The sequence below is a fragment of the Diceros bicornis genome, chromosome 14, assembly GCF_020826845.1.
Source record: "Diceros bicornis minor isolate mBicDic1 chromosome 14, mDicBic1.mat.cur, whole genome shotgun sequence".
Taxonomy (NCBI): Eukaryota; Metazoa; Chordata; class Mammalia; order Perissodactyla; family Rhinocerotidae; genus Diceros; species Diceros bicornis.
Window position 1 is genome coordinate 11,936,769 of NC_080753.1, and position 22,085 is coordinate 11,958,853.

The 22,085-nt window shown below is 36.8% G+C and overlaps 1 protein-coding gene across 1 annotated transcript in view; it reads right to left on the reverse strand.

Annotated features, from left to right (window-relative positions):
* Positions 1–22,085, reverse strand: part of HCRTR2 (hypocretin receptor 2) — a 118,485-nt gene that overhangs the window by 25,879 nt on the left and 70,521 nt on the right. The window contains exons 2-3 of the mRNA XM_058554131.1: positions 9,101–9,279; positions 1,504–1,747 (exon numbers count right to left, since the gene is read on the reverse strand). Coding sequence (XP_058410114.1) covers positions 1,504–1,747; positions 9,101–9,279 — 423 coding nt within the window. The remainder of the gene's footprint in view (positions 1–1,503; positions 1,748–9,100; positions 9,280–22,085) is intronic.

Genomic DNA, 22,085 nt, shown 5'->3' on the forward strand with positions numbered 1-22,085 from the left:
AGTAAATCTCAACAATAACAAAAAAGGGTATATAATATTTGGGGTAATAGATAAAGCAAATTATGAAATTTTAGTTGTTATAGATCTTTGGATAATATATGAAATAATTCCGATGTCTTTTAAATTTTATCTTGCTATAGTACAAGCATAAGCCTCATTTTTCAGTTACTGACTTTCTCTCTTTTCATTGTTCCAATAAAAGTACCAAGGTAGGAATTAACATAAAATCAAAGATTCAAATATTTCAAAATACCAGATCCCTAAGGAATTCCTTGGGTGCACTGCTTTTTTTGATACATCAGTGTAATAAGCATAAATGTACAGCTTTCTAATAAACAAACGCTTTCCTAATGTTTAAATTCCCTAAACATGAGCCATTGTTATATACTTATCCAGAAGAGGGCAGATTGTTCTCCTCAAATTTCACGGGATAATTTTGTAAATTGCACCTGCTATGCTGAAATGCAGGATTATTTTATTTCCTGTCATTCTTTGCTGTATCCAGATTTGTGCCATGACCAGGCACTAATGGAAGCTGCCAGAAGCTTCATCACTGATAGAAGGTTTTCTACTATTACAGAAAAACCTCAAAGACTGTCACTGAAACTTTTGAACCAAAGGAGCATAAGGCCTCCCAACTTCTGCTTGTCTAAATTTAACAACCATTCATATCAAATAGGAAACCAAAAAGGATTCATAATTAATATAATTCTTAAATCATATAATAATAATGCCAGTGATAAAATTTATCAATTTAATATGTTATGAATAGAGAAAGCAAATCTAGATAATTTGACTCAGAGAACAGCATATGTCCACCTACTCAATTCCAGTCATGTTCCCAGGTAGGACATGGTTTTACAATGAAAAATCCAGTTGTATTTGAAACCATTAGGGAACTTGACACTTGAGGCAATATAATGTTGAATCATCTTACAAAATGCTAATCATTCCAGAATACATATTTGGATTTATATAAATGAGTTCTTTTCATTTTTTTTTGTTTTTTTGTTTTTGGTGGGGATGATTGTCCCTGAGCTAACATCTGTGCCAATCTTCTTCTATTTTGTATGTGGGATCGAGCATGGCTTGATGAGCGGTGTGTAGGTCCATGCCAGGGATCTGAACCCATGAACCCCGCGCCACCAAAGTCGAGCCTGCAAACTTAACCACTACGCCAGGCTGGCCCTGAGTCCTTTTCATTTTAAAGAATTTAAGAAAAACTAATGTAACCAAATCTGAATTGTGGAATAAACTCCTCCTTTCATTCTCTATCTGAAAACTAGAAAACAGTGCCTAGCATTTCTAAGGGACCAAGATAGGCATAGTTATTCTGTGAAACTATTTTGGGTTTCAACTTGGTTTTCATGCTTTTACAAAAACCAAATATATTAACAAATTCCAATAAAATATACGAGGTCAGATTTACAATGGTTATGCAAATCAAATGTTCAGTTTGCAGCTATAATATAAATGTCAGCTTGTGGGTCACAGCGTACTTACCACCCCAGCGCTCATCACACACTGTAAAGAGAGTGGTTTTATTGGCTAAGCCGGGGAGCATGGTGCTGCACTCCATGACAATGGCCTGAGGAATCATTATAATGCAGGAGACAATCCAGATGATGACAATGCTATTCCGGGCCCGCTTGGCTGTGCTCTTAAACATCAAAGGGTGACAGATCGCGTACCATCGATCCAAGGCAATGCAGCTCAGTGTGAGGACAGACACGGACACTGACACAGTCTAGAGAAAAAAGATCACAGTATAGAGAAGCACCAGGTGTTAAATGGATCACTCGACATTTTTACTGTATTAGAAAGGTAGTCACAACAGATAACCATGTTCAAAGTTGCCGAAAATCATTTTGTGCAAGTGCTTTCTACTAAAAAAAGAGTTTGACAAATAATAATATTAGAAATGTATTAGGAAAAACCCACATTTCTTATTAAACACGAAAAAGGTGCTATGGAAACATTGCAATTTTTAATGCAAAATGTATTAATTTATAACATGGCATTCTTTGAATAATTACTATCATTACTTTGCCTTGAAACTTTTCCATTGATGGGGAAACCATATCCTCAAATGGCAAAAATAAAACTCATATGTTTAGTGTGAACTGTAAATCTCTTTTTCTGTTATAGAGAATAATATGACATGTTTTTCTTATAAATTATCATATAGGAAATTGATTGCAATTGCATTTAATTAGCATCCTTGAATTATGGGCATCTCATTTCATATTTTCAAATAACAAAGGCTATTTGTACATCAGTTCATTCCAACATATCACACCCAAAGAAAAGCATGAGTTATGCTAAAAGAGACTATTCTGCATATGGATCTCCTTACCATAGTTTGCTAATTGCTGGTATAAGCAACCTACCTCTAAAATTCAAATAAGTTCACCTCATCCAGATTTCCCCATAATTAACAACACCACAAATGATACTTTAACTTGGAACTTTGAGGAAATAGTAAAGAAATGTGTTAAGTATGCCTACACCCACATGATCAGTTTATGAATTATATTTAATGTATTCTCCTATATTGGATGAACCTTGATTCTGGTATCACTCTCAACATCCTGTCTTTAAAAAGAAGCCTCAATCTCTTTCCCATTATTTTTTTTATTACAGATATTTATTTATTTATTTTCTTCTTAGTACTTAGCACATAGTACAATTATTTTGTTTAATAAATTTATTTATTTTCTATCTTCTCTATGGAACAAATCTCTATGGCGGGAGGGATTGCTATTTTTTTTTCACAATACTGGCCCCAGTACCTGGCACAGTGTTAGATATGCTTAATAAATACATTTTTTGAAATTAATGAAGAGTTGTAAGCCTCAGTCTAAGGTAACAGATGCGGTCCAGTCATCCTCTCTTTTCTCTGTCCTAGTTGTACTGATGCCACAATATGCGAAAGGGCAGGTATCTCTGCCTGTTATGTCAGGACCTTCCCTGTTGATGCATTGACCATAGGTGCATATACGTGAAAAGATCTAGGAGCCAGCGCGGCACAGGAGAAAGGGCTCTGGGCTAAGCATCAGGATGACCTATCTATTCTCACTCTCCCACCAGCCAGCTGTGCAATGTAGGGTGACCCACTATACAGCTTTCAACCTGAGGTGTATGTGTTGTTATTTTCCCTGCTAAATGTGTGAAATTGATAGGATAATATTCTTGCCACTCTGATTATTTGGATTCTCTTCGGGAAAGGCAGCAGAGTATAATTGGAATCAATTCTACATCCACATTTCCTGGGCATGAATCTTATCTCACTTGATAAAAGGGTGATCTTGGGTGAGTAATTTAACCTCTCTGTGCCTCAGTTTTCTTACCTGTAAAACTGGGTGATAATAGTACCCAACCATGAAATCGTAGGGAAGTCAGTTGAGATGTGAAATGCCTAGCCCAGGGCTGGCACATACATGCTGTGTAAGTGTTTGTTATTACTTACTTTGATTATGGCAATGAAAATGATGATTATACTATTAGTTTTCCATTCTCAAGCTTGGAGTTCTAGCTTTTAATAAGAACAGACTGATTTTTGCTGAAGAATAATCATAGAAATCACAAATAAAGGCCTAAATTATGCTCAATTCTTGGAGGGTAAATTACATTTTAAGTGTAATCTTAAAGGGTTGCGCTCTATCAGAGTTAGCTTAGACTGGTTGATGACTCTTGGGAATTCCATGGTGTTACCTTAGAGTGCATTCAAGTCTCCTTCTCAAACCAATCTCCCTTTTCTCCCAACCTCCATTCCTTCCTTCCCTGCAAATATGCCAAACACCCAGGGCACCTCAATACTGTTGCTAATTTGAGAATAGAACTGTGGCAGTCTAGATCTGCACAGTTGACTTTTTTTTTTTTTTTTTTTTTTTTTTTTTTTTTTTTTGTGAGGAGATCAGCCCTGAGCTAACATCCGCCAATCCTCCTCCTTTTTTGCTGAGGAAGACGGCCCTGGGCTAACATCGGTGCCCATCTTCCTCCACTTTATATGGGACGCCGCCACAGCATGGCTTACCAAGCAGTGCGTCGGTGCGCGCCCGGGATCCGAACCAGCGAACCCCGGGCCGCCGCAGCGGAGCGCGCGCACTTAACCGCTTGCGCCACCGGGCCGGCCCCTGCACAGTTGACTTTTAATAGTTGCTGGGCAAGGCTATATTTATCCAATCTAGCAATTAGAAGTGTAAAATGTTCAAGTCTTAGCAATTTATTATTCATGAATTCTAATCAACATGGGTGAATGGGATAGAAGTAGTATGATTCAAATTGGAAAGTCATTTCTAGTATTTCCCTCTATTATTAGACAGTAATAATCCAAAATAGTTCACTTGAAAGACTGCCATCCAGTGCCAACAGTGAGCCGAGGTGCAGTGCCTTCTCTGGTATGCGGCAACGTGAGAGAATATGCTGGTCTGGTTAATCTAATAGCAGAATCCATTGAATGGACCCTTGGCAATCAATGATTTAATATTCGCTGTATGGCTGTATTTGCTGCTGTATAATACACACTAGCATCCAATTTATAATAGTTCTTGGGGGAGATATAAAATTGCATCTTATTGTAAGTGATGATAAATGAGTTTTGTTGCTGCTTTTTACTTCTAGGAGTGCACTTCTGGGTGCCTTTTTCATTTAGATTTTGATATAAGCTCAAATTGACCTGATCGTAAATCATTTGGGAAATGAATCCAGAGGGATTATGAAGTGGAGTGAGACGATGTGAACTTCTTCTGCTGTCAGGAGCTTGATCTTACACTCATACTACGGGCACCCTGTGGTCAGGGCAACATTGGAGACTTTCTTTGGTGGAGACTGAGTCTGTTTTATGCTAGCACATAGATATGACAAAAGGAGACCTTCAGAGATCCATGATGAGCAGAAATGGAAAATTTGCCATATCATAGATTTAAATGACAGGTCTTAATAGATTGGAAGGTGAGAAAGCGTGACTGAGAGAGCGAGGGATCCTCTCCAACCACCCAGCACCCACCACCCCCGTCTCAGTTGGCTTTTGTTCTTCTTTTCCTGGCATTGCCTGTGCAAAGCCTCTTCTGCAGTTAAAAAAAAAAATCACTCTGAAAAAGTAGCCAACTGCTCTTGTAAGTGTGAGAAGAGAAATAAAATGTATTATAATTTTCTGAGAAATCCATGATAATTATTCAGCAAATTGCCCAATAAATGTTAATGGCTGTCAGTTTACAAAATTATTAAAGATACAAAAGAATTACTTTAATCATTCATCTAAGCTTCATTACATCTGTGAGATTTTAAAGACTTTTGAGCATATGCCGAAGTGTTGTAGTATATCAATCATAAATCTAAAGGTTGTATTGTATTGTATTTAGAAGAAAATGAGCATATAAATCATAGAAAATTAGTAAGTGTCCAAGGAATCTTAAATGAAACCAAATAACCTTAAAATTTGGCTGGGTATTTTGTAATATGTTTTTAAATATTCAGTAGGACATAAGCACCCTATCAGGGATAAAAGCCAGCAGATTCAGAACATCACAACAAAGGGAAAAACCTAGTCCAATTTAAGTGACTGGCTTATCGCCCATTGGCATTGTTCATTCCGTTTGGACAAAGTCTATGGAAAATGGACAATAAATATTGAGAGAATTTGGAGATACTAGTTTTACCAGTACACCCGTATTTTTGTGCATTTACAACTTTCCATTAGGAAGTAATGTTGAATGAGGTAACGAATGGATCTAGTCTTTTCCATCTGACTCAGATCCTGTGGTCACTCAGTAGTTTTCTCCTTGGCTTACGGAGAAGAGGATCAACTGAGGAGTTAACTAGACTGGACACTGTTTATGGAGTAGCAGGTGGAATCTATCAGAAGATGAAGATGTCCCTTCAACTGTAGGACTTGTTAACAAGTTGTGCAGTGTGAAAGCATACTGTCAATAACTTTGAGTGCCTATGCCCTCCATCCCATGCTCTGCATCACTCGCTGCTCCCAGTCTCCTCGAGTGCTCATGGGAGAATCTGAATGCCAGGTCTGTAGAAAGACATCACTGCGCATTAGAGCAGGACTGCACGTCCCACAGGGTGCTGCACCCCTCCCTCATCACCCCACTCTCCACTGGTGGCGGGAATCTTCTGGTTCACAGAGAAAGCATGAAATATTTTCTCTCAGCCAATAAAAGATTCTAGACAACTGAAGCCAGCTTGAAACTTAAGAGGATCTCCAAAATGTCCCCCTGGGTGGTTACTGGAACCAAGAGAAAGAAAAATCTTGCTAGAAATACTACAGAGATGGTGAAATACTAGAATTCTCCGCCGTTTATGATTTCCCCAGTGTCTCCACGCAAACACCATAAGGCCCATTTCTTACAAATGTTTTTCTATGAGGATATTTTTCTCTGTTGTTCAATGTAGCATTTTGCTCAAAAACTTTGCTACAGTTTACTTTTGTAACCTATTCATGGTTTTCAGCCAACTGACGTAAACTAACCTTATAGTTAAACTTAGTGTTTGCAATGAAGCTTATAGCTTCCACGGCATTTTTCACTCACTGTGCTATCAAGGATGTCTGACCTAAAAAATTATCACTTCTCTTTATAAGAGGTCATTGAAGAACTATCAAGCTAAAGATCTCTGTAACATTTCAGATCCAAAAGCCTAATCAATATAATTTCTAGTAATGGGCTACTTGTGGTCTCCTCCAACTTTTTGTTTTTATTAAGACTTCATATTTTGGAGCACGTTTAGGATCACAGCAAATGAAGAGAAGGTACAGAGATTTCCCATATACCCCCTGTCCCCACATGTGCATGACTTCTCCTATTATTAACATCTCCCACCACAGTGGTACATCTGCTACCATTGATGAACCTACATCGATACATCATAATCACCCAAAGTCCATAGTTTACATTACAGTTCACTCTTGTATTGTACATTCTATGGGTTTGGACAAATGTGTAACAACATGTATCCTCTATTATACTATCATACATTATGCTGCCTTAAAAATTCTCTGTGATCTGCCTATTCATCCCTTCCAACCCCTGGCAACCACTAATCTTTTTGCTTTCTCCATAGTTTTGTCTCTCCCAGAATGTCATATTATTGGAATTGTATAGTATGTAGCTTTCTCAGATTAGTTTCTTTCACTTAGTAATAAGCGTTTAAGGTTCCTCCATGTCTTTTCATGGCTTGATATCTCACTTCTTTTTTTTTAGGACTGAATAATATTCCATTGTCTGGATTTACCACAGTTTATTTATCTATTCATTTGCTGAAGGACATCTTGCTTGCTTCCAAGTTCTATTAATTATGAATAAAGCTGCCATAAGCATTTATATGCAAAATTTTTGTGTGGACATGTTTTCAGCTCCTTTGGGTAAATACCAAGAAGAGCAATTGCTGGATCATATAGTGGGACTGTGTTTAGTTTTACAAGAAACCACCAAATTGTCTTCCAAAGTGGCTGTACCATTTTGCATTCTCACCGGCAATGAATGCTCCACATCTTCACCAGCATTTGGTGTTGTCAGCTTGCCAGAATTTGGCCATTCTAATAGGTATGTAGTGGTGTCTCGTTGTTTTAATTTGCATTTTTCTGGTGACATATGATGAGGAGCATCTCTTCATATATATCAGTGCCATCTGTGTATCTTCTTTGGTGTGGTATCTGTTAAGTTCTTTGGCCTATTTTTTAACTGGGTTGTTTGTTTCCTTATTATTGAGTTTTAAGAGTTCTTTGTATATTTTAGGTAACAGTCCTTTATCATATGTGTCTTTTTCAAATATTTTCTCCAATCCGTGACTTGTCTTCTCATTCTCTTGACATTGTCTTTCATAGAGCAGAAGTTTTTAATTTTAATGAAGTCAGCTTATCAATTATTTCTTTCATGGATCATGACTTTGGTGTTGTATCTAAAAATTCACCAATATATCCAAGGTCATCTAGATTTTCTCCTATATTATCTACTAGGAATTTTATAGTTTTGTGTTTGACATTCAAGTCTATGATCCATTTTGAGTTACTTATTGTGAAAGATGTAGGGCCTGTGTCTGGATTCATTTGTTTGCATACCAATGTCCAGTTGTTCTACCAAGTATCATTACTGGAAGCATATTTTTATTTCCTTCACATCTTGTGATCACCATCTAAGAGACTGGATGGAATAAGGACTAGGGGGTGGAGGACGGTTTTGGGAAGACAAGTAGAGAGTGGCTACCATTTCACTCATTGTCCAATTGCTAAAGGGAATCCATGTCTTTGAGTACTGTGGCTGTGGCCACCAGCTTGGGAATTTTTTTTCAAAGATTTTAGAGCTATCAGAATATCAATAAAAAATTTACTCTGAAAGTATTTGTTCTTAATTTCTTGAAAGGCAATTAGTTACAGAAAAGCTGCTTTCACTACTGAACAATAGAACATTGGATGATGATGATGGTGATGACTGATGTTTATTGAGAACCACACTATGTTTTTATAAGATCATCATCTTCCAGAGAGTAATCACTTTGCCAGGTGATTTATATAAATCATTTAAGTAAACTATTATAACAACCATAGGAGATAGCTGTAATAAAAATTATTATTCTTTTTAAACAAGTGAACCACAAAGAGCTTATGTATTTGGCTTGATAGCATACAATCGGTGAATGGCAGAGCAGAGATTCCAGACCTAGCAGTTTGACTCAGAAGCTACACTAAAACCTGTTCACTGCATTGCTTTGATCACATAGCTCTTAATTTCTCAGTATGAAATGAAACTACTTATAAAAATAGATGGCTCTCGATTATTTGGACTGGGAGAGGCTCAATCATTAATTTGTTCAGGTTCCTTATTTTATAATCAGAAAATTAGAGATCCAAGAAGTAAAATGTTTGTGCAGCATCTAATGATGACTTGAGGATTCTGTTGCTTTACTTTTACTGAGAACTTAACTTGTTTACCCAGAAAGTCTCAAATATTATTTTCCTTAAGTTTGCCAATTTCTCAGGCAAGTATATTTCTTTCTTATCTCATTGGTTAATTTACTTGAGGGCCATGACTATAGTTGAAAATACTTCCAGTAACACCTGTGTTTGAACCAAAAAAGTGTGAAAAACAATTACCTGTAAATAGGGAATCACTTTACACAGGGACTGTCCAAAGAACCAGGTCTCAGTGATGTCCACAACAAGCGTGGCTGGAAGGCAGGTGATGGTCACGAGCACATCAGCCAGAGAAAGGTTGACTATGAAGTAGTTGGTTACCGTCCTCATGTGGTGGTTTTTCCACACTGCCACACAAACTAATTTCGGAAGAAAAGGGAATAGTAATTGTTATGGACTGAATGTTTGTGTCCCTCTCCCCCAAATTTATATGTTGAAATCCTACCCCTCAATGTGATAGTATTAGGAGGCGTGCCTTTGGGAAGTGATCAGGTCATGAGGGTGGAGCCCTCATGAATGGCATTAGCACCCTCGTAAAAGAGAATCCAGAGAGATCCCTCACCCCTTCCAACATGTGCAGACACAGAGAGAAGGCAGCTGTCTATGAACCAGGAAGCAAGCCCTCACCAGACACTGAAGCTGCCAGTGCCTTGATCTTGAACTTCTCAGCCTCCAGAACTGTGAGGACCAAATTTCTGTTGTTTATAAGCCACCCAGTTTATGATATTTTATTACAGCAGTCCAAACAGACTAAGACAGTAACTAAAGAAAGAAAATAGGTACAAATGAAGAAACACTGCCAAGATAATTAATAGTCCTGTAAAGTCCACAAATAAGTATTGAAAGGGGAAGATAATTTAAGGTTGTGCTGTGTTCTCGTTGAATCAGTCAATCTGTGTGAATGCTGAATACATGCTTAAAGTCAGTTCATTCATCTTGCAAGACATTTCTCAGTGGATCGTAAGACTGTGTTTCCTTTTGCTTGATTTTGAATTGAAATTCCCAGAAGTTAAAGAACAATCTTTGATCCTTCTTTCTATTTCCTCAGTACTCGGCATGTAGTAGATACTCAAGAAATATTTACCTAATTGAGATGAATTAGGAGCTAGATATTTTCAATAAACTGTGGTTTGACTCATCCATGAAGTTTACCCTTATCCGCTCCCAAACCCTGAATTTGGAACCTTTAAAAGATGAAGAGGCTTAAAAGACAAAAGTGAACAATTATTCGGTCGTTATTATTGCCAAATACTGAGCTAGCCGGCTCATATACTTAGCTTGTTTAATTTTGATAACAATCCCAAGGGAAGACATTATTACCAACATTTTATACATGAGGTTATTGAGGAGCAGGGAATTCATGGAACTTGTCTGAGGACAAATGGCTCACAAAGCACAGAACTATAGTTACAACTAGGATTAAACACCGAGTGAAGAGCTGGTCTTTTCACCACACCGGTTGCTTCGCTTTGTGAAAATGAAGAAAGAGTTATAACAAAGCACATATCAATTCGAGAAACTCAATCCTCTCTCCTTTCTATTACTCTTGATGGCGTCTAAACATCACCTTAAATCGAATATGCTTTTCAATACTTTCATAGCCTTCCTCATTGCCTTTCAGTATATCCTTAGGTTTAAAAGCTGTGCTATCTCATTCAGTTGCTCTTTACGGAAAGAACATCCAGTTCTTGATTATCTGTCCTCCCTCTGTCTGGTGTATCCAATGGTTACATAATCACTGGCGTCAGAATTCTATAGGTGTAAGCACTGCTACCCACATTTATTGATGGGTTTGCTTCACTGAAAGTAACAGTGAATTTGCCTGGGGTATCATTAACCTGTCAGAGCTGTCACCTATGCACCCAAATGATGCAGTGATTAGTAATCTTATAGAGGGAAGAAATAAAAGCACATTTTGTTAAATTTAAGTCACTGAATGAGGATTTCTTTTTGACAATTATGTACCATTTATTAAGAGTTTCATATGCTGAAAAACACTTTTACTAGCTCCTGAAGCTGAAATTACCCTTCAGTCACCAACAGATGCTCATTTAATAAAATATTTGAATTTCTGAGGATTTAATTTTGAAAACTTCACATCTTCCTCTAACTCCAGCACACTGCTACACAAAAACTCAGATGAGCTTTATTAGGGTAAACTATAGTCTTTATTATCTGAAAATGATGCTGCTGAATGATTTATTGCTCAGAAACACTTAAAACACACACACACACACACACACAAACCCATCCTAGCAGTTGACTAACACATTATCACAGCTTGTAATGAGAAAATTGACAAAAGTATCACACTGCTTATATTTGGTCAATAAATGATCCAAATGGTATAATTTTGGATCTAGAAAAGAAAACAAGACATGATAAAATACAACCAGTTCTAGCAGAGTTGGAAAGACAGTGCTAATGCATTATGTCTAACCAATATGAAAGCAAGCATATTTTCCACCAACACTTCTATGCTACTTGCTATATGCCATGTCCTGTTCTAAGCAATTTAAATTATTAACTAGTTTAATCCGCAGAATAACACTGTGAAGTGATTACTATTACTGTCTCTGTTTAACAGGTGGGAAACTGAGGCTAGAGAGGTTATGGAACCTACCTAAGACAAATAGCTAGATATAGCTAATAGTAAGCATTAGAGCTTAAATTGAAATCTTATCTACCGTGCTACACCATTCTATTATACCCTTTACTGAAACAAAAGATGAAAAGGAAGATGCCAACCCTTATTTGACAAGACTTTAATATAGGTTCATAGAATTTTGGAACTGGAGATCATGCAGTCTAACTTGCCATCTGATGCATAAGTTACCTCCACAACATCCCTGCTCCATCCTGCTCGAACATTTGTAATAGTAGGGAATTCACAACTTGCTAAAGCCCTTAATTTCATTTTGTGGTGGCTTTAACTACTAGCAAGTTCTTGTTTACCTTGAGTCTATATCTGTTTCCCTTTCATTTCTGCTCATGGGTTCTTACTTCTTTCCTGGAACCGAAGGAATAAACCTTATCTATTTTTATCTACATTGTACCTGTATTAGTTTTCTAGGGCTGCTGTAACAGAGTACCACAAATTGGGTGTCTTAAAACAACAAAAATTTATTATCTCGCAGTTCTGGAGGCTAGAGTACAAAATCAAGGTGTCAGCAGGGCCATGCTCCCTCTGAAACCTGTAGACAAATCCTCCCTTGACTCCCTACTAGCTTCTGGGGGTTTGCTGGCAATCTTCGACATTCCTTGGCATCAGCAGCATAACTCCAGTCTCTACCTTCATCATCACATGACATTCTTCTGTGTCCCTGTCTTCACATGGCTGTCTTCTTATAAGGACACCAGGCATATTGGATTATGGGCTCTCTCTACTCCAATATGACTTCATCTTAACTAATTATATCTGCAATGGCGCTATTTCCAGATAAGGTCACATTCTGAGGTACGAGGAGTTAGCACTTCAACATCTTTTTTTGAGAGGGACACAATTCAATCCATAACAGTCTGCCCTCTGGTCCTTAAAAATTTATATCCTTCCCACGTGCAAAATACATTCACTCATCACATTGGCCTCCAAATTCTTAACCCATTCCAGCATCCCATCTAAATCCAAAATCTCATCTAAATCTAGAATGGGTTACATTTGGGGTATGGTCCTTCCCAAGGCAAAATTCCTCTCCATCTGTGGACCAGTGAAGCCTAGAAAACAATTGTCTACTTCCAAGATACAATGGTGGGGCAGACATAGTATAGACTTTCCCATTCTAAAAGCGAGAAATTGGAAAGAAAAAGGGGTCATTGTTCTAAAGCAAGATTGCAACTCAGCCGGGCAAATTCCATTAGGTTTTAAGGTTTAAGAATAATTTTCTGTGGCTTAGTGCTCTCTTTTCCTAGCCCAGCAGGGTGGTGGCCACGACCCCCTCAGCTCTGGATGTTGGCCCTGCCCTCTGGAAACTGAAGTGAAATCTTTTCTTGCCTCTTTCTAGCTTCTGGTGGTTTGCCAGCAATCTTTGCTGTTCTGTGACTTGCAGCTATATAATGACAATCTCTGCCTTCATCATAATATGGCGTTTTTCTGTGTCTCTCTCTTCACATGGCCATCTTCTTAAAGGCCGCTAATCATATTGGATTAGAGGCCAACCTTACTCCATCATGACTTCATCTTAATTAATTATAGCTGCAAGAATCCTATTTCCAAATAAGGTCACATTCTGAAGTACGGGGGTTAGGACGTCATCATATGTTTTTGTGAGGACACAATTGAACCCGTAACAGTAGTCATTCAAATATTTAAAGACCACAGCTATGACCATTCCCCAAGTCTTTGCTTACCCAGGCTCCATATCTCCAGAATCCTCATGTGCAACTGCAGGGTTTTGCATCCCCCATGACCCTGATCCGTTTATTTTGAACACACTCCAGATTATCATTAATGGCTCTAAATGATCCATCTGTAACTGCACACATGTTTCTGGGTGCAGTCTAACCAGGGCAGTGAAGAACAAGATGATTGCTTTGGTCAGTATTTCTCTATTAATACAGCCTGAGATCTTGTTAGCTTTCTTAACTGCCAAGTCACATCTTTTTGCATCAAATATGTATATAATCACTAGAAATTGGTTCCCTCATGTAGATGTTTCTTTACCTTTGAATCTTGGGGAGAAAAAGAAGGAAAAAAAAGAAATCTATAGAGAACATTATTGGGACAATTGGAGAAATCTGAATTTGGAATTCATGTTAGATAATATTACTGTGCCATTTTAAAAAATCTTAAGTATGGTGTTCACATTATGTACATTCAAATATGGAAGACTATGGCTATGCCTAATTCTCAAGACTTGCTTCTCTAGGCTAAACATCACCAGACTCTTCATGTATAATAGCAGGATTTTCTCTGTCATCGCCCTGGTCTCTTTATTGTGAAAATGCTGCAGATTACCACTAGATATCTCTGAGCTATCCAGAATTGCACACACATCTTCAGGTGCATGTCTCCTAAATTTGTGTTGAACAAATATCTATTTGTTCATTCACCCATTCAAAGTATTAAAGATCCAAGGTGAACACCACTTTCTCCTGATAGCACATCAAATTTATGCAAAGTTAAATTCACCATCTTTTCCTATATTCTCAATCTGGGCTTTATATTTCTCTGAAGTATATTAGCCGGCCTTTTTCTCCCCAGTACCTATGTTTGAAACTCCCCAAATATCTCCTACCTCTATAATTTTCTTTCTATTCCTACTGCAAATACCCAGATCATCGTACTGCAAATACCCAGATCATCGTAACCATTAGCTAGAGTATTGCAATAACTCCCCGATAGTTTGCCATGCACCCTGCCTATCTTTACTCCTATCCATTTTATCCACTGATACCATTCGCTCCGGTTCCATTAATTCTTTCATTTCAACAGGAGCTCTCCTTTTCTTCATCATTAAGTACAAAATCCTCAAATGGCCATTCTACTATTAAGTTTTAGTTGAACTTTCCCCCTATATCTTGCAATACTGCCCATAAAATGCCATAGCTAATGCCATTCCTCTGTTTGCAAATAACAATACTCCATTTCAACCCCCTTTTCAACGAATTAAGTCCTACCAAAAACCATCCCAAACCAATAAAACCAAAAAGTTTCTGTTTCATAAAATCTCTTTTAATTAGCCTAACTCAACATGACTTCTTTCTTTTTAAAAACCCTATTAGGGGGCTGGCCCAGTGGCCTAGTGGTTAAGATCACGTGCTCTGCTTCGGTAGCCTGGGGTTCACAGGTTTGCGTCACAGGCTCAGACCTACACACTGCTCATCAAACCATGCTGTGGCAGCATCCCACATACAAAGTAGAGGAAGATTGGCCAGATGTTAGCTCAGGGACAATCTTCCTCAAGAAAAAGAGGAAGATTGGCAACAGATGTTAGCTCAAGGCCAGTCTTCCTTACCAAAAAAAACAAACAAAAAAAAACAAAACTCTATTACATGTTGTATCTTTCCTGGTCATGAATTATTATGGATATTTGTATTTGTATTTGTTTTCTTATTTCCCTACTGGTACAAAGGCTGTTTATCATTTTGAGCTGGGCTTTTTCTTTCTCTTACTCTTCTTGGTTTCTATAGCTTTTCTCCCAACACAAGTACCGCCTAGAACATACTTTGCAATAACTAAATATTCATGGCATTGATTTGTTCACACTTATAGTATGTTGCCGCCACGGGGATGGAGCATTTACCCATGAGCTTCTTCAAAAGGAGAGAAAAACCCCAATGTCTGAATAGAGCATTTATTTTCCTCATTCCTTTGGATAAAGTCTGACAGCTGACAGAGAACTTAGTTGCTTGTCAATTATTCTCTTGGCTCTCAGTTCTCCATACACCACTCTCTGATGAGCTTTGGCAGGTCCCGAGACATGACTTTGGTACTACTTTTGAAATCAGCTCCCTGAATGATCCTGATACACCAATATTAGTTTATTCATAGTTAGGCTGCAAGTAAAAGTCTGCCTCCATTATCTAGGAACAAGTGAGGACTAGTTGAGCACATAGGGGTGAAAGCAGACAACAGAAGACAGGAACACAGAGTCAGCGAAGCTCCACCTCGAACACAGACTTTAATGAAACAGAGATTTCTGAGATGCAGAGGTGCCAACAAGACAAAAATCCATTTATTCCTTTCTCTCTCAGCCCCTCATTTGGTTTATCATCTCTTCTTTGTGAGAATCTGATGACACATAGTGCCTGTCTTTTCTCTGCAGAACTGACAGATGGAAAAGTGCCTCAAACTGTCTGAGAACATCTGCAACTTGTGATGCAAAGAGGGATTTTTAAAAATAATATATAGATATAGTCTTTAGAAATAACCTTGACTATTTTCCTGTTATTGTATGGGCCAAAGACTAAACTGACTTTCAAATGGGAAAAGAAAATATCAGTTTAAAAAATGTCTTTGCCATTTTAATCTGCACTTGTAATAAACTGGCTTTTGTTTTAATATCTATTAGATCCACATATGGACAAAGTCATTTTGTCTCTCAAGTCAATACTTGCACTTGGAAAAATTTAGACAAAGGTCATATTCTGTTAATTTGTTGGTGATATGACTTGATTAAGAACATGTACACTACAGAGGTGAGATTGCAACACTTATTAAATATACATTTGGGTCTTGAAATGTCAACTAATAATTGATATTATGATATCAAAAGGTAACTGTGCATGGTATATAATTAGTGTGTTACTGAGCATCTTGAAAAGATCTGTACTAAATATATCAATTTAATATTAAATATTTTCAAATTTACTTAATTTTTGTAACATTGAAACAAGGTATAGACATTATGCTAAGTGAAATAAGCCAGACACAAAAGGACAATGATTGTATGATTCTACTTATATACAGTACTTAGAGTAGTCAAATTCATTAAGATGGAAAGCAAAATGATGGTTACCAGGAGCTGGGAGGAGAGGAGAATGGGATGTTATTATTTACAGGGAACAGAGCTTCAGTTTTGGAAGATGAAAAAAGTTCTGGAGGTGGATGGTGGTGATGGTTGCCCAACAATGTGAACGTACTTAATGCCACTGAACTGTACACTTAAAATTAGTTAAAATGGTAAATGAAAAAGGGGGATATAAAATTTTTGAACCAATAATAATGTCTCTCAAAAATCTTAAACATAGAATGAAAATGCCAGGGGGCAATCTTAATCACTCATTTTATGAATTTTTTTGTGGAAGATTAGCCCTGAGCTAACATCCGTTGCCAATCCTCTTTTTCTGAGGAAGATTGGCCTTGGGCTAACATCCGTGCCCATCTTCCTCTACTTTTTACGGGATGCCGCCACAGCATGGCTTGATCAGCTGTGCATAGGTGCGCACCCAGGATCTGAACCTGCAAACCCTGGGCGGCCTAAGCAGAGTGCTCAAACTTAACCACTATGCCACTGGGCTGGCCCCCTCATTTTATGAATTTTTTAAACCCATGGACAGCTAAAATAGTGACAGAAAATACAATTATTCAAAAACACTATAAAAATGTACATATATAATTTATATTTCTATAATGTATATATGTTTATATAAACATAATATACAAATAATAAAAAGATATATTACATATAAATATATATTTATATATAATTTATATTTATATAAATGTACACATAATTTACTTTTATACATACATATAAAAAATACTATGAAAGTTCCAATATATTAATGGCAGTGTTAAAGACAGTAACTACATGATTTTTAAATAAAATTTTAATTATTTGTTTATAAAATCAAAGTATTGTCGATAGTAAATTGTAATATTATAATTTAGACATCTTAATGAAAGATTGTCCAGTTTCTTGGTTTTTTAAATTTAATTTGCATATCTATACACATAGATGTGTAAGATGACAATCCCTTGATTGTTATTTGTTATAGTACCCACATATAAAATGATAAACATGTCAGGAAACAACTTAAAAAAAAAACTGTAATTCTGCCTTTTGCCACAAAGTGTCAGTGAAAGGCTTTGAAATTGCTTACCCAGTCACTTCAGGGATAAGTTCTAAACATTAAATTAATTGTAATAGTCTTTATAATATAGAAATAAATATATTTGTTTCAAGTGGGATTTTCTAGACCAAAACAATCCTTAATAAAGGATAAAATGGTCAACATCTTCTAAATTAAGCACAAAGGAGTAAGTTAAGGTGAAATAAAACAATTTTTCTAAATGAAAAACTACAACAAAAAATGTAATTGAATACACATGGAAGGCAGCTTATATTTTCAACTCCTGTAAGGAATCTCTCCGGAAGGCAGGTCGTGGAATAGAGGCATCCAGAGTCATGACGGTGTGCAGACTTAAGAAGCAGGGCAGTTGACTCAATTGGCGTAGTCCTAAGAGAGTGAAGCAAATTCTCCTCGAAATCCTGAGGTATTTTCCTTTTTTTCACCTTCATTGCACTCCACCACTTGGGTATTGGCCCCCCTTTCTATTGTTGGTTTTACCTCCTCCTCTTCCTGGGCGAATATGCCAATATGTCTGACTCAATCTCCCTTTTCCACCTCCACACCTTGGCAAGGTTGTCTATGAGTCTCTGTGTGTACTCAGAAGAACAGCAAGGAAGTGTGCTACTTCTTTTTCACAAGTCTGACAGAGGGGACACTGCCAAGAATCACGTCTGTGGTGTGAAATTTGCCACCCAAAAGGTTATCGAATATTAATAGAGAGCCAACTTTTTAAAAAGTTGCTAGATATGCACAATAACTTGTCTAAAATGTATTTCAGCTTTTGTTTCCTCACAAAATAGAAGAGTCTATAGTAAGAGAGATATGTTTTCATTGGTACCTGCTCCTGATGTTAATGTAGGCAGTAATGCTCATGGAGACTAATGATGTCACTGTGTTGATACCAGTGAGGCAGTGTGGGGAGTAATTAAGACGCCACAATTAATAATTCGTCTGGGAAGGGATTTAGAAAGACAGTATCGTTACACACACAAATGTGCAGGGAGAGTCTGTGCATAGAAGAATGTTATAAAACAGAGACACAGAGGAGATAATAATTCAAAGGAATCAAGTCCAAAAACAGTTTTCAAAGAGGAAAAATACAGTGAGGAAGGTGGGAAACTAGGCTTGGCTTCTCAGCTGTCTGTCAGCGGCATGATTCCTCTCAGGGCGGGGCTCTGCCTCCCTGGGCACCAAGGCTCCTGTACAGGAGCTGCCAGAGACCAAAATAGCCCTGTTGTTAATAGGTTTTTCTAGGGCTTTAAGGCTGGCCTGTGGAGAAGGTTAGGAGGGTGGAAGCCTCCATGGTCTTAGCATCTGTGGTTCTAGTAATGGCCATATCTAGTAGCTGTAATTTCACTTCAATGGAATTTGTTTGAGGTGGAAATATTAACTTCCTGGTTACTCATGTCTTTTTACTCTTTACAGGTAATCACTACAAGCGCTCGTCCCCAGTGCAGCCTCTCAGAATTGCATGTGCATCTCTAGCCTGTCCTCCGAGCTGTTCAGGGGCATATGGTCAGTCCTCTTCTTCAGCCCCTTTGTACTTATTAACACACCCAAGCAACATATCTTTCTCATGACTTTGGCTTCTGTTTCTCTTACTGCCTGCAGTAAACTTATTTTTTTTGGTCTCTTTTGCAGAAAAGTTTTCCCTCTTTCATCCTATATATTCTTCAATCCTTTTGTCTTTTTCTTCTTTCTTTGCTATTATTTACTCTCACAACTTCAATTCTCATCTCTAGGAGACTAATTCCCAAAGTTACAATTCTAATTCTTGATTCTCTCTTGCTTTCCATACCAAAATTTCTAACTACATTTTTTTTCATTCTAGATGTTCCATCTTTACGTCATACTTAACTCATGAATCATGAAATGTATATACATCATGTTAAAGCATTTGGACATTGTCCTGCAGATTATGGAGAATCACTGAAGGATTTTAAGCAAGGGAGTGACAAGATCCTATCTCTACTTTTTGAAAATGACTTAGGAGGAATGTGGAAATTATATATTTTCTTAAACTGGAAACAGGGGGACCAATTTTGAGACTGTTTTTGAATTCCAAGGAAATAAGGGTATGACAAAAGAATAGGAAAAAAATGAATGAATTCAAGAAATAATAATGAGGTTGAAATATGAGGCCTTGGTGAGGGATTAGATAAGAGGATGAGGGAATGAGAAGAATTGAGGATGATTACCAGGAATATTGCTTGGCAATTGGGGAGAAGTTCTTGTTGCTCCCTGAGCTATGGAATAAACGAGAATGAGGTGGCTTCATTTGGAAGTAGGGATAGAAGATGAGAAATTCCATTTTGTATATTGAGTTTGAAACACCTGTGAGTTATCCCACTGTCACTATCCATTTGGCATTTGGATTTATGGGTCTATATTTCAGGAGATATATTTCAGTTCAAGGTAAATATTTGGGATTTATCAGAACAGACTTAGTGATTAAAGTCAGTTAAGTGGATAAACTCAACCAGGGATAGAGTTAGAGTAAGAAGAGAAGGACATGAGTCATATCCAGAGGGTTGTGCAATTTTAGCCACATGTTCTTGGTTGGCAAATACCCAAGGAGTGCCTGTTTTCCTCTGAAGTACTGAATTATGTAGTAATGAAGGATACCATAGGTTTTACTATTACAAAATAATTTACATGTCTGATAATGGCAGATAAGCTTGTTACAGAGCAAACCTCCCATCTAAAACAACTAGAAGTGTCACACATCTCTTTAAAACATTAGAAAACTACCGAGGCAATGAAGAGTTGAAGGGCTGATATCCTGAAGAAAAGGAAACAGGACAGATGTTTACCTGACATTCAGCACCGTTTTTCTTCTCAAAGCTTTTGGCAATTTGCAAGCACCAGCTAAGGACTGAGAAGGAAAAACAGCAGCCAATAATATGACAAGTTGAGCAGGAACTTGAACAGTTTTAGTGAACAGAGGGCCACAATTGGAACTCAACTGGGTGAACAACCTTGGCTTTCAGCTGCAACCCTGAAGGGTGAACTCTAGCAGTGATGAACTTGAAGGACACCAGCTCTCCTAAAGGAGGAAGCACAGCTTCAAACATCTTCATTTACGGCTGGATAGAGGTTTCTGATTTAACACTAGGTGCCTGTCAAAGCTAAAACAAATTCTCTATGGAAGAAGACAATATTATCTAGAGCATCAAATGTTTTCTACAAGTTTTCATATGAAATGTCACTCATTCAATAAAATATCATCAGGCATACAAGGAGGCAATACCATATGACCAAACTCTACGGAAAATAAAAAATAATGAAACTTTCAGAAATTTTTAAATGATTGGATTAATAAATTCAAGAAATTACATGCTGTTATGTAGAATATTAATAAAGAATTGGAAACACATTCAAAGAGAAACTGTGGAACTTAAAAATATGTTAACTGAAAACACAACAGATGGATTTAACAGAAGGTTAGAGAGACAGACCCATCTAACAGGACTATCCAAACTAATAGAAAAATATCCAAACTAAAAAGTATAGAGAAAAAAGATTGAAAATGCAAAAAAGAATATGAATACATGGCGCAAATTCTAAAATACATGTAATTGGATTTTCAAATGTGAGAAGTAGAATGAAGCAGAAACGATATTAAAAAGATATTAGCCAAGAAGAGATATTATCCACTGATTTTTTAAAACTAATTAAAGGTGTCTATCCACAGATTTCAGAGGTGCTTCAAATCTCAACCAGGATAAAGATGAGAAAACTATACACAGTTAGGTTATAGTAAAACTGCTGAAAACCAGTAACAAGGGGAAAAATCTTAATTTGGGGGAAAAATGCATTACCATCAAAACATCATAACGAGATCAACAGCTAAATTCTCAAAAAAAAACAAAATAAAAAGCTAAAAGACAATAAAATAGCATCTCCAACATGCTGAAAGTAACAACAATCTAGAATTGTATATTCAATGAAAATATACTTCATAAATGAAAGTGAAGTAAAATTGTTTAAAGACAAGAAAAGAGCTGAAAGAATTTGTCAACAATATTCTCAAACTAAAGGAAAAACTAAAGGGAGTTAGACAGAAAGAAAATGAGTTGGAAGTACAAAATGTAGAAAGTAATGAAGAATAATGGAAATTATAAATAAATATCAATTATGATTGTGTGAAATAATAATAAACATCATCATCATCATCATGTTTTGTGGAGTTTAAATAAAAATAGAAAAGGAGGCAGGGGTAAGTGGAGATAAGTAAATATTTCAGGTTCACTGCAGTGTTAAGGCAGTATTAAAAATAATAATTTATATTAAATTGTATTGTCCGTGACACATGTCATTTCTAGGGGAATATAAAAAGAATAGCAAGTTTTAATATATAACTAACAAGCTAAAGAGGAGAAAAATAATAATTTTTTAAAAGGTAAAAGGCAAGAAAACCAATTAAACAAGGGGGACAAAGAGAAAACAATAATAAGATGATATACTTAAACACAAATATATCAGTAATTACATTAAATATAAGGGGATCTAAAACTCCAATTAAAAGATAAAGATTATCAGACAGGATAAAAAGAGAACTCAACCATATGCTGCTTACAAAAAACATACTTTTAATAAAAGGAAGCAACAAAATTGAAAGTGCAAGAGTGGGGAATACTTACCTTGCAAA